This window comes from Chrysochloris asiatica, unplaced genomic scaffold (genome assembly GCF_000296735.1).
Source record: "Chrysochloris asiatica unplaced genomic scaffold, ChrAsi1.0 scaffold00054, whole genome shotgun sequence".
Taxonomy (NCBI): Eukaryota; Metazoa; Chordata; class Mammalia; order Afrosoricida; family Chrysochloridae; genus Chrysochloris; species Chrysochloris asiatica.
In genome coordinates, this window is record NW_006408572.1 from 11,102,762 (window position 1) to 11,115,847 (window position 13,086).

General features: G+C 48.0%; 1 protein-coding gene across 1 annotated transcript in view; it reads left to right on the forward strand.

Moving 5' to 3' along the window:
• The window catches only part of NTN1 (netrin 1), a 250,050-nt gene that overhangs the window by 153,308 nt on the left and 83,656 nt on the right, over positions 1 to 13,086 (forward strand). The window contains exon 2 of the mRNA XM_006863420.1: positions 9,513 to 9,701. Coding sequence (XP_006863482.1) covers positions 9,513 to 9,701 — 189 coding nt within the window. The remainder of the gene's footprint in view (positions 1 to 9,512; positions 9,702 to 13,086) is intronic.

The following is a 13,086-nucleotide window of genomic DNA, read 5'->3' on the forward strand; positions in this document are numbered from 1 at the left end:
TTTTAATGATCACTGGTGTCTTCGAGTCCATTGTTGTGTCCATTTCATCTCACTGAGGATTTGGATCATTTTAGCTGGCCTACTTTTTATCAACCCTGTGTCCTTTTCTCACGATAGGTCTTGTCTGTCATCACCCTCACTTTTTTAAGTTTTTATTGTGAATTGAGTGATAGTTCACATGAGAGACCATCAGTTTTACATTTGTTTCATTGCAATGATTAAAATCCCCTCTGTGCATCATCATTCAACAGTATTTGCTTCTGTTCCCTCTGTTTTTGTTGTTGTTGTTTGTTTGTTTGTTTTTGCGGGGGGAAGAATGTACACCAAAACACTCAGGAGTGTATAATTTAAACAACCAAAGGACACATTCTGCTAGTCTACCTCCTGGCTGCCATGAGACTTTCCATGAATCTAGAGTCCTCAGCTGCTCCCTCTCTCCATGTCCTCATCTCTATCTCCATCTCTGGTGCCACTGTTTCTCAAGGTAGGGTCCCACATTCCACTCATGCTCTTCATCCTTGATGGCCCTAGGGTCCTTGGTTCCTGGAATGTAAGATTAACTACTCCCCCTTTTTTGTTACAAAACTTCTACCTTTACAGTTGTGACAATCGTAATTAGTCATGAAAACAATTATTTACTAATGAATTGTAAGAATCTTATCCCCATCTCCTTTCACTGGACCCATCTAGACAAGATGAAAACCATTCAGTGGGGAATTCTACCTTCCCCCGTACACTTTGAAATTAAATTCCCTCTTGAAAACTTATAAGCCAGCCACTTCCTGCCTTTATAGTCCTCCTCCCCATTTTAGGTAGCCAATGTCTAAGTTACCCATCCCTATGACCCCTGCATAAAGAGGTTATCAGCCTCAGTTTTAAGGAACATTCCGGCTGTAAAGACCGTGGTTTGGGTCAGGCACACACCTAAGACCTACTGAATCAGAAACTCTGGGGGTAAGGCTCAGTAATCCGTATTTTAGCAGACCCTCCTGGACTGTGAAAAACAAGGACTGTAGTTTGAGCCCATCAGCCATTCCATGGGAGAAAGAGAAGGCTTTCTGCTCCTGCAAAGATTTAAAGCCTCGGAAACCCTATACAGTGTCGCTATGAATACTAACCAACTCCACGGCACTTAACAACAACAACTACCAGTTGATTCTGGGCACCTTCAGTGTGAGGTCCGTGGGAAGGGTCCAGTGGTTACTTGGATTGAAGACAGCAGCTGGAGAGAAGAAAGAGGGGACACAGTCTCTATGTCATCGCTACAGCAATTGTGTGCCTGGTCCGTTAGAATGAAGAAACCAGTGTGACCCTTGCAGAAGCAGGTTCTGTTGGGGGTGTCACTGTCTTGCAGTGCCGTATCTCTCTTTATGTGCCCTCTGGACCCTCACGAGTCCCACCGAATGTGTGAACATCCCCTGGGCTCTGTTATATCCAGTATGGACTCCCATGCTGCCATTGGTTCTTTTCTCCAGTCACTTGTCCTGATGACACTGGCAGGACCCAGTGGATTCCTGTGTGATGCTTCAGCCTCTTGGTTTTCTCCTGGCTGGTCACCCCTGCTTAGTCTCTGGTGGCCAGCTTCAAGCCCTGTGTTTGGGGGATTGTGGGGAACTTTGGAGTGAGGTGGTGATAGTGGCATCAGCATTAGCCAGACTCCAGTTGTGTTCAGATGTCTCCAAACTGTGAAGGCAGAAGTCATGTCTGTCTTGATCATGCCTCTTACGTGCCTGGAACATAGCAGGTGCTCAGTGAGTGTGTGTCAGATGAATCAATAAACCCATCAGCTATCAAATTTGGCAATAATGAAGTAAAACCTACAATCTGGGTTTTTACCGTTCTGTAAATTTAATCTACGTTGGTGGTTATTTCTTTTAGGTGCAATCCACCATTATTAAGGGTATGTTGCTGTTACTGGTTGCTGTTGAGTGGGTTCTGAGTCATGGTCACCCCTGTACAACAGAATGAAATGCTTTCCAGCTCTGCATCGTCCTTAATGATTGTTGGTCTGCTTTGAATCCATTGTTGGGGCCATTGTGTATTTGAATGCCTTCAACCTTGGAGACTCATCTTCCAGAACTGTATTGGACTGTTTTCTGTTGTGACCCGTAGACAGGGCTTTCATTAGTTAATTTTCTAAAGTAGATCACCAGGCCTTTCTTCCTACTCTACCTTAGTCTGAAAGTTCCACTGAAAACTGCCCACTATGAGTGAGCTTACTGCTATATGAATACCAGCAACAGAACTTCCAGCATCTTAGCTATGTGTCAGCCACCTTAGTATGACACACTGACAGATGGGTGGGGTGAAATCCTCAAGGAGCAGCTCACCTGTAGATTCAAGAAAGTCCAGGACCCAAAGATTCCTCATCCAGACCAGGCATGGCCCCTTTCCTGAAAGGAGGCTTTTGAAAGTCTAGCTCAGAATGCTCCCAGGTCCCCCATCTCAGGAGCCAGGAGTGTGAGGGGCTGGCCTGCTCAGCCTGCCTGGTCAGTGTAGGAGGAGCTCAAAACTGGACTCAGGCAGAGTCCTTGGTGACACACACAGCTAAGCACTAGACTTAATTCATCGAAAGGTTGGCAGTTCAAACCCACCCAGCAGTGCCTTGGAAGACACTCCTAAGTGATGTGCATCTGATACGTCACAGCCTGGAAAACTGCCATGGAAATACCCAGTGTGCTCATGCACTGTGAAAAGCAGACGCAGTGCTACTGAGCAATTTGTGTAGAAATTGTAGAATGGGAACCCAAACTGCTCGGTAAATCACCATAAAACAATCAAATATTATTTTTTTTATAAAGCAACAAGAAGAAGCATGAAGCTCTCTGGAGCAGCTCCACTTTGTACATCCAGAATCACCACAAGCCCCAACAACAAAGCCTAATCGCAGAGTTTTCACCTGGAGACCACCACGCTAGACAGCAAAAACAACACAAAAAAACCCAAAAACCAAACCAGCAAACCTAAAAAAAAAACCCCACAAAACCAGTTGCTATCTTGTGGGTTCCAGCTCCTGGAGACTTCATGCTGTGTGTCAGAGTAGAACTGTGCTCCATAGGATTCTCAATGGCTGATTTGGGGGAAGTAGACTGAAAGGACTTCCTTCTGAGGCTCATCTGGATGGACTCGTACCTCCAGCCTTTCAGTGAATAGCTCAGCGAGTTAACCATTTGTGCCACTTGTGGATTCCCAGGCAGCAGCAGAAGGGTATAAATATGTGCATAGAGAGGGTTGTCAAAATCTTTCTACACCAAGCTCTCCGCCTCGGCACTGTGGATCCTTTGGACTAGATACTCTGTGGCTGGGGGTGGGGGGGACTGGGGGCAGGGAGCTGTCCTGTGCACTGTAGTGTGTTTAGCAGCATCCCTGACCCATTAGTCACCCTTAGCCCCCAGTCAAAGCCCATGGCTGCATTCACTCTTTGGGGCATGATGAATAGGTCTTGTGGTCTTTATGCAGTAGCCACAGGGTTCATTAGAAAGGAGCTGGTGCGCCCAACCTGTCCTATGACCACTTGGCAATGTTATTAAGTGCTATGGAGTTGGTTCCTCAGAGTGACCGTGCATAGGATTTTCAAGGAGAGGGACTGATGGGTTTGAACCTCCAACCGTGCGGTTAGCAGCCTAACCATATTCTTCAGCACCATGCCAATTGGTGCCATGCACATGTTAGAATAAGATGGAGCCTGGTGGGGCTGTGGGTTAAACATTGGGTTGCTAACCTCAAGACTGGCAGTTCAAAACCACCAGCTGCTCCATGAGAAAAAGGTCTCTTTCTTTCTCTCTCTCTCTCTCTCTCTCTCTTTTTTTTTTTTTTTTTTACTGTCTGTGCCTGTAAAGATATTCAGTCTCAGAACCTTGTACAGGGTCACTGTGAATTGAAATCAGCTTGATGACAGTGAGTTTTTTGTTTTGTAATAATTTAGAATAGGACATAGGGGTCCTTTTCAATGGCCCCTCACCCTGTCTGGTTTCTGAGTGGGGAGTGGGATAGGGAAACTGCCTCTCCTCCTGCATTCCTGCTCCTTGTTACATCCCTGGGTCTGCATTCCATCCTTACTGATTTCCACATGATAGCCAAGGAGGGAACCAGACTAGCCTACTCCCTCGGTGAGTACGGGGACCCCAGGACCAAATGCAGAACCCAGGTACAGCTCCCCATACCAGGTCCATGCTGGTCCCTCCACAGTTGGCCTCTCCCTTGTTTCTCAGCCTCTGGACTCCGGTGGTGGCAGCCTAGCAAGATTAGCCACCTGACCTCTCGGTTCTCACAAAGCTGCCCTTTCCTCCCCCCTTGAAATCTGATAATGAAACGCATACCCAATATTTTTGCTTCTGAGAGAAGCAGGAGATCAACAGGAAAGCACGAGGGATTAAGGTGTCTGTGTGAGGAAGGGGCTGGGGACAAGCTCGGAGTTGGGTGACACTTCTGTGTGTAGCCGAAGGATCCAGATGTGAGCTGCTTTGCCCCACGCATTTTTCCATTTGTGTCGGGAGAAAATAAAACAAAGAGAAAAGAAAACAAGCTTTACAATGCTTTGCAGAAGCTGGGAGTGTGGTCAATCGCCACTTGATGTTCCCCTGACAGGTCCAAGAAGGAAGGGAGGAGGGCTGGAGCCCCTGGCTTTTGATTCCCAGCCTCTGAGTTTCCTTTTGTGTGACCAGTTGTTTGGGAAGAGCCTTTTGTTGGTGGGAAGTGCATTTGGAAGAGAGACCCCAGCACTAGCTTCCCCTGGGGATGACGGAGAAGCCTGGGGGACTCAGAGGCTGGACCCAGGCACACTGGAGGATATAGGGTAGCTGGAGTTGACTTGACAGGGAAGGATATTGGTATCATCCCCAAGAAGGACCAGAGGGTGCGGCTCTTTAGGCTGCCCTCTGCATAAGGGAGGCCTGAGGAAGTGATCCTTCCAGACCCCTGCCCCTAGGCAGGCATGCCGGGCACTCTAGTCTGGGTCCAGCTGTGGACCTCAGTGATGCAGGTTCTTTCCACTGGGGCAGTGGACCAGAAACAGAAGACCTGGGCAACGCCTGCCCTGCCCCCCACCACCCTCAGTAATTGTCTCCATGGTCCATGACTGGCCTGGTCATAAGCACCCTGCCACCCCCATCCCACCATCACCCTGTCTGTCTGAATGAGTTCAAAGAGACAGTGAAAGTGGCTGAGCAGGACAGTCATCGGAGGGCAGGCTGCATAGCAAGTGACTTTCTTTGGAACTGGCTGGACTCAACTCCAAGAGCTGGAGGTGCTGAGGGACACTTGGGGAAGCTCTTGAAAGTCCTTCTCTGGTCTCATTGGTGTCTTGGCTGCTTCTAGACTTCAGGGCGTGAGCTGAGTCTTTCTCTCACATAGCCCACGTGCCTCCTCTTAATGCTGCATCCATCCCTACTTGTAAAATGATGAATGCATGAGAAATGCGGCTGTGGCTCTCAGAAGAGCATTTAAAGATATGGCCCTGTGGGCTTATGCTCTGGACCGCAAGGTCGGTTTGAACCTCAAGGTCTGCAGTTCAAATCCACCAGCCACTTCTTGGAAACCTTATAAGAGTTGCTATGAGTTGCAACCAACTCAACAGCACTTAGCAACAACAACGACCATAAAGCTAGAGAGAAAAATTAAAGAGGCAAACGGTTTTCTAAGTCACAAAGTACAAAACATCAGTGGGTTTTATCCATTGTATCTACGCGCATTCACTAAAACATCATGAGAAAAACACCTTATTTTAAAACTGGGCAAATGACATGAACAGGCAATGCATGAAAAGGGAAATATAAATAGAAAAATAAACACATGAGAAATGTTCAACTTCACTGGTAATCAAAGACAGGCAAATTAAAATCATGTGTGTTTTCGTTTTGACAAATTTGGCAAAGATAAAAAAGCAAAGAATGAAAGAAAGAATGCAGATACCAGTTATTCTCTTCAGGGTGTGGTGAAATAAAAGCTGTCACATCCTGTTGGTGGGAGTGTAAACTAATACAGTCTTTCTTGAGGACAATTTAGCATTTGAATCCAAAGTTTAAAACATGCGATCTGGAAACTTTAACCCAGCAATTCTCTTTGGAGGAAATTCACAGGGTGGCAACAGCCAGAACAGAGCAGCGCAGGTATGTGAGGTCAGAGGTGGTGACCAAAGGTGGAAAGGTCGACACAACCCAACATCCCAGTCCTAGTGTTGTGTTTGTTGTTAGCCTCCACCTCGATGACTTCATACGCAGTGGGATCTGACTTTCAGAAGTCAGTCATCAAAAACCTTTCTTCTTAATCTATCTCAGTCTGGATGAATGGTTGGTTGGTTGGTTATGTGCTGTGGAGTCGATTCCGACTCATAGTGACCCTGTATAGGATTTCCGAGGGTGTAAATCTTTATGGGAGCAGAAAGCCTTCTCTTTTTCCTGCAGAACCGCTAGTAGTTTCGAACTGCTGACCGTGAGATTAGCAGCCTGATTCGTAACCACTGCGCTATCAGAGCATCTGGAAGCTCGCCTGAAATGTGTTCAGCATCGTGTTGTTGTTGTTGTTAAGTGCTGTGAGTCTGTTCTGACTCATAGTGACCCTGTGTGTGGTTTCCAGGGAGCAGCTGGTGAATTTGAACTGCCGATCTTGTGGTTCAAACCCACCAGTGCTATATCCCACAGCGCCACACCAGGACTCCAGCATCATAGCAAGTCTCCACTGACACGTGTGCTGGTTCCTCATGGAGTATGCTGCCAAGAGTTGAACCCAGATTTGCTACGTGGAAGGAGAGAATTCTGCCAATGAATGATGAATGCCCCCTACAGCCAAAACCAAACCTCCTCCATCCAATCCATTCTGACTCACAGCAAACCTACAGGACAGCAGGTTCCCAAGACTAAATCTTCACGAAAGCAGACAGCTTCATCTTTCTCATAAAGACTGGCAGGTGGACTTGAACCAACAGCCTTGTGGTTAGCAGTCTAACGCTTAACCTAATGCACCCCAGGACTCTCTATCACTGCCCCCTGGAATGCCCTCATTCTAAATTTACCCAGCAGAATCCCAGGAGCTCACTGTGTCTGTCCCCACACTGGAGTACTTGATAACCTTTAAGAATCATGGGGAGTGTTGTTTGACAGTAGTAAATGTTCATCCTGATGAAAAGGCAGGCTACAAAACTAGATGTACAAGTATGATCCATTTTAATAGAAAAAATTTAAATCATAGCTTTACAGAGGAGCACGGTGAATCCAGGCCTGAAGGGAAAAACCCCAGGCTCAGCAAGAATGGGTAGAAATAGGTTGTGATTTTTTTTTTTTTTTTAATGCTTTTATTTTCCAAGCTTCCAGAATTCAACATTTATTTCTTTATAAATTAAATAAAATATAACTTGAGAAACAACTTTAATATAAAAGCAGGACCAACTGTGGTATAGAAGGAACAGACCGAAGCTGGACTTAATTTAGAGTTTGAAGTCCAAGGAAGATGAGCAGGTATGCAGGCAGGTAACAAGCTGTATATACAAGTTGAGCAGTCAGGATAACCCAAAGAAACTGAGCAACCATAAGAAGGTACTAGAAGCTTCACACAGTTGTGATGAGACCTGCGCAGGGCCCTGCCTGGGTGCACGAGGTAACCAAGTGATGCTGGTGGCTGATGAGATGGAGACGGGGCTGGGAAGTGACATTGAAACCAAGCTGAAAAGGCTGAGTCCAAGTGAAGAGGAAGACCCGGAGAAGGATGTCCCGGGAGGACAGGAACAGCATTTGAAAGCCACAAAGGGGCAGGTAGAAAGGCCCTTACATACAGCGCATTCTAGAATTTCAGAGGGTTTGGCACACTGAGCTCCTGTCAGGGTGATAGAAACATGTAGAAGTGGATCATTTGGAAACAACATAATGGGCACAAGTCAAGTCACGTGTGAACAGTGTTGAGATGGGAAGTGTGTCTGTGGTGGTGGTTCGTTGTCATTGAGTTGATTCTGACCCATGATGACACCCTATGTGTGCAGAATAGAGCTCTGTTCCATAGAATTTCCAAGACTGTGACCCTTTGGAAGCACATCCTCAGGCTTTTCTTCCAAGGCATATCTGGGTAGACTTGAATGTCAAGCATCTTAACCATTTGCAGCACCCAGGGACTTCAGCAGGGAGGAAGATCATTGGAAAGCAGAAGAGGGTGGTGTTGAGAGGGACAGAGAGCCACCAGGCATTGGATGGGATTATCCAAGTTGATATGGAAGGGAAGATAGTGCTGAGGTACCAAAGCAGGAGACAGAGAAAGTAGTATAGTCTGCTGGCCTGGACCCTGAAGAAGTGGGGAGCATATGGGATGCTAGAGGTGTGTCGGTTTCTTAGGGTTGCTATAACAAAGTACCACAAAAGGGGTGGTCCTAAACAACAGACAATGTATTGTCTCCCAGTTCTGGAGGCTAGGAGTCCAAATTCAGGATGCTGTCAGCAGGTTCATGCACCCTCTGAAGGCTCCTGACTTCTTGAGGCAGTTCCTTGGTGTGTAGCTGTACCTCTCACGTGACTGTCCTCCCTCTGTGTGTGCCAGTTTCAGTGTTTCTAGTCTTCTTTGGATAGGACCCACCTTCTTCCAGTGTGACCTCATTTACTTAGCTGATCTCTCTTCAAAAACCTGATTTCCAACAAGGTTACAGTCACTTCAGTGTCTTTTTGAGGGGGACACAATTGAATCTACAGCACATTGGAGGTAGTGTTTGTAACAAGGAGGATGCCAGCATCGCCTCCCACGTCCAAGCTGTGCGTGTTGCTGTGGGAAGGTTTGGGGACTAGTGGGGTTGATGTAAAGGAAACGTTTCCATCTGAGAGGGAAGCAAGTGCCTCAGGTGTGGTTCCAGGTCATCAGTAAATGTGTATTGATGCCAATGTTGTTGTTAAGTGCCAGCAAGTTGGTTCGGACTCATAGAGACCCTGCATAGGGTTTCTGAGTAGCACCTAGGTGTTTTTGAACCACCAGCCTTGTGGTTGGTAAGCAGTTCAGTGCTTGTCCTACAGCACCACAGCAAACTCCTTGATGCCAGTGTTGTTGTTAAGTGCCTTTGAGTCGGTTCCAACACATAGTGACCATGTATAGGTTTCCAAGGAGCAGCTGGTGAGCTTGAACCGCCGACTTTGCAGATCAAACCAACTTTGCAGTCCAGCTCATTAACCCACAGTGCCACATGCCACATGACTCCTTCATGCCAATGTTGTTGTTGTTAAGTACCGTGGAGTCGGTTCTGACTCATAGTAACCCTGCACAAGGTTTCCGAGGCTGCAAATCTTTTCGGGAGAGCAGGAAGCCTCATCTTTCTCCCGCAGAGCAACTGGTAGTTTCGAACTGCTGACCTTGAGGTTAGCAGCCCGATTCGTAACCTCTATGCTACCATAGCCAATACTGGTAGCCAAATAGCAAGCTTCAGAAACAAATCGACTGCTTCATTGGGTCTGGCAGTGCAGTGAAGGAAGGAGGTAGGGGGAACCCACCCTCCCAGGGTCCCTGTCCCACTTTGCTGATGGCCGCTCTCTTCCTCTTGTCTCCTGAAGCCTGTAACTGCAACCTCCATGCCCGGCGCTGTCGTTTCAACATGGAACTCTACAAGCTCTCAGGGCGGAAGAGCGGGGGCGTCTGCCTCAACTGCCGTCACAATACAGCCGGCCGTCACTGCCACTACTGCAAGGAGGGCTACTACCGAGACATGGGCAAGCCCATCACTCACCGGAAGGCCTGCAAAGGTAGGTGGTGCTCAGGTGGGCCACGGGGATGGGGTGCTGGCCCCCCATCCCTGGGACCTTGCCAATACCCTTCTTTCCTGTCTTTGTCTTTGCTCTCTCTACCTCCTCTGTTTCTAGTCCTCATGCAGATCAACAGACTCCACGCGCACACACACACACACACACACACACACACACACACACACACGGACTCCCTGGTATTTGGAGGTGCACACCAAAACAAAGGAGCAATGGAGAAATGGCTCCAAGGAGAAGGTGCGATACCTACAAAGGTGCAGGGCTCTGGGGGCCCCTTCAGCACCCCCTCCCCCTGACGGGCTTCTCATCCGCACAGGTGTGCTGCATACCAAAGGAGCTGGAATCATGTTCACCAGGCTTAGTGTCAGGACAAAGGGCTCTCTTTGACCAAACCCAGGCAGACGTCCTTCTTTGGATGTGTGTACTTTCCCCTCCCCAACCTCAGCCCCAGACACACAGCGAGAGGTCGGAGGCTTCAGGGGGCAGGGTGGTAGGAGGAACATTTAATCCATCTGCAAATAGGTTTACTTCTCAGGACAAAAAATTTAAAAGGAGACGGGAGACTCTATTTCCGTTCACTGAAGCAAGCGCTAATGTTTTAACTTTCTGCTGTTTGCTTTTTTCTCCCACCAACAAAAATGAAGCAATGGTCAGATGACTCAAAGGAACTGATGGAATGCCAGGAAATTTGGTGATGCTGGGGGTGGGGTGGGGTGGGGTGAGAAAGGTCCCGGGGTGGTGCACATGGTTTGTGCTCAACTAATGGCACTGTAGATAAGCACTCAAGCGAAAGGTCAGTTTGAGCCACAAGGTTGGTTGTTCAAACTCACCAGCTTCTCCTCAGAAACTCTATACAGGGTCGCAGTGAGTCGGAACTGACTCTACGGTACTAAACAACAACCACAACACTAGCCTAAAGGTTGCTGTTCAAAGTCATCCAGCTGCACCACGGAAGAAAGGCCTGGAGATCTAGTGCCATAAAGATGACAGCCACAAAAAGTTTTGAAGCAGTCCTACTCTGTAACACATGGGTTAGAATCAACTCCATGTCATCAGGATTAATTTTTGTTGTTGCTTGGTTTTGGAGGGGTGTGACTAGTGGGGCTTCCAGGAACCAGAACACCCCTGGTCCAAAATGTGCAGAAGGCTGCTGTGAGCATGGCTTCCCAGGCTGGTGTTTGTCTTAGAAAGCTCTCAGGCAGGCTACCAGCTGGCATGGATGGGGAAAGGAGAGGGCCTATATGGAACCTGAGCAGCATAAGAGCAACTCAGGCTGTGGTACAGTCAGGCCCAGGGACTAAGTGGCAGAATGCTTGCCTTGTATGCAGGAGACCCATGTTTGATTCCCAGCCAAACCACTTCATTCATGGCCATCCTCCATCAGTGGAAGCTTACATGCTGCTACCATGCTGAACAGTTTTCAGTGGAGCTTCCAGGCTAAGACTAGGAAGAAAGGTCTGGCTATCTATTTCTGAAAATTAGCCGGCAGATTATTGAGTGAAGATGAGCCCCCTAGGTTGGAAGGCACTGTACGATGCCTACAACAAGGGACTCACACATAACAACGACCGTGAAGATGGCATAGGATGGGCAGCATTTGGTTCTGTTATGCATGGGCGTGCCGTAAGTCAGGGCCTGCGTAACCACAGAGAAACATAGCAGTGACGGTGTGCTGTGTCCGAGGAACCCTTCAGTGGCCACTGCTGTCAATGAAGTGAAGGGCCATCTTCTTAACAAGAAACCCACCAGAGAGAGGGCAATTGTGTGCAGGACCCTGAATTTTTGGGGGGCCCTGTGCAACAGCAACAACAGTGCAAAATGGATAAAGAGTTTCAAGAGAGCGACAGCAAAGCTTTAAACCAAGTGTCTGCCTTTCTGAGGTTTGTGGCCTGTGCTAGAAACCAGGCCACTCACCCAAGTAGCTGACTTGCGCATAGGACATGTTCCCCAACAAAAGCAGCTTTCCAGTCTGGCTCCAAGTGGGGTCATGCGTTCAATTCAAAACAAACAGAGATGAGCAAGGTGGCTGTCACCGATGAGCAAGCTCCCTTTCCAGACCTGTGGACTTGAGGCTGCCTCTGCAGGCTGCCAAGAGAAGTTTGAGCACCATGCTAGCCAGCCATATTCATGTGTCAAAGAACCGCCGCCATGTGACAATCCCTCAAGAAACTTTGAGTAGAGAATAGGAAGGTGGCTGGCCCAAAGAAATGCATGAAGAACACTTGCAGAGATGAGACTGGAACATCTTCCATTCCTCCACCTGTGCCCAGAATATCTTTTGTTTTTTACAGAAAGAAAATTGAGATCAGGGTCTTGGAAACAGCTGGCTTGTCTATAGATTTCTTTGGGGTATGGTCAGAAATTTTAATCAACAGGGGCCACTTGACAGAGGTGGGCTGTCCTGTGCTCTTGGGTGAGACCGTCTGGGCTACTGCTGCTGGACCCCACATGGAAGGGCACTGGTTACTTTTTGTTGTGCCAGTTTCTGCTGTCGAAGTGGGAAAACGTGTCTCCTGGAGCGGTGGGAATGAGCAGGGTCAGGGTGATCAGACCATGCTGGGCTGAGGAGCGAGGGAAACGTCCTACTTCTCACTGCTCAGAGACAGGGAGGCCAGGAAGCCACAGGGCTGTAGGAACCTGAAGAGTCACTCTTCAAGGCTCTGCTACTCTGGTTAATGGCATGGAAATGTCTAGCTTCCTTTTGCAGGGTCGCAAGAGGAACTGAAGCAGGCAGAGAAGCATATAGTCTTGTTTTATTCTTTCCAGTACTATGTCTGAGTTTTCTTTCCCAGTCCCGGGACAACAGCTATCCCAACTTTGGTGGGAAAGCTGGGAGAAGCCACAGGAGAGGAGAACTTAAGGATGGATTTTTCCAGAAGGACATGCCGCATCGCATCCCTGCTGAGGAAATGTTGTGGGAAAGGGTAGGACCCTCAGTACTCTCTGAGGAAAGTACTGGGTGAGGAAAGCCAATGCTTCCAGGATCCTGCCACCTGATTGGTGAAGAAGAACACTCCCTGGTCAGCCCTCACACTGACTGGATGAAGAAAAGCATTGTCCTGTGATTGATGAGAAAAGACGTAGCCTAAAAGATCCTGCTAGCTAATTGGTGAGGGAAAATATGACATGAAAAGACCAACTATCTGATTGGTGAAGAAAGGCATCCCCTGAAAGTTATCATTTTGCTTGCTCCGGGAACGTGGGAACTTTGGATCCTGAATTCCCCTAGAGGTCATTCCTTACCAAACAGACTTTGAGATCTTGACTGGAGCCAGCTTTCAGAGACTGATGCAGGGGTATGTGTCCTCTTGAGCTCTTCAGATGGGTCTTTCCATCATCCTTCTTCACAGTCTCCCCTGCCTTGTCC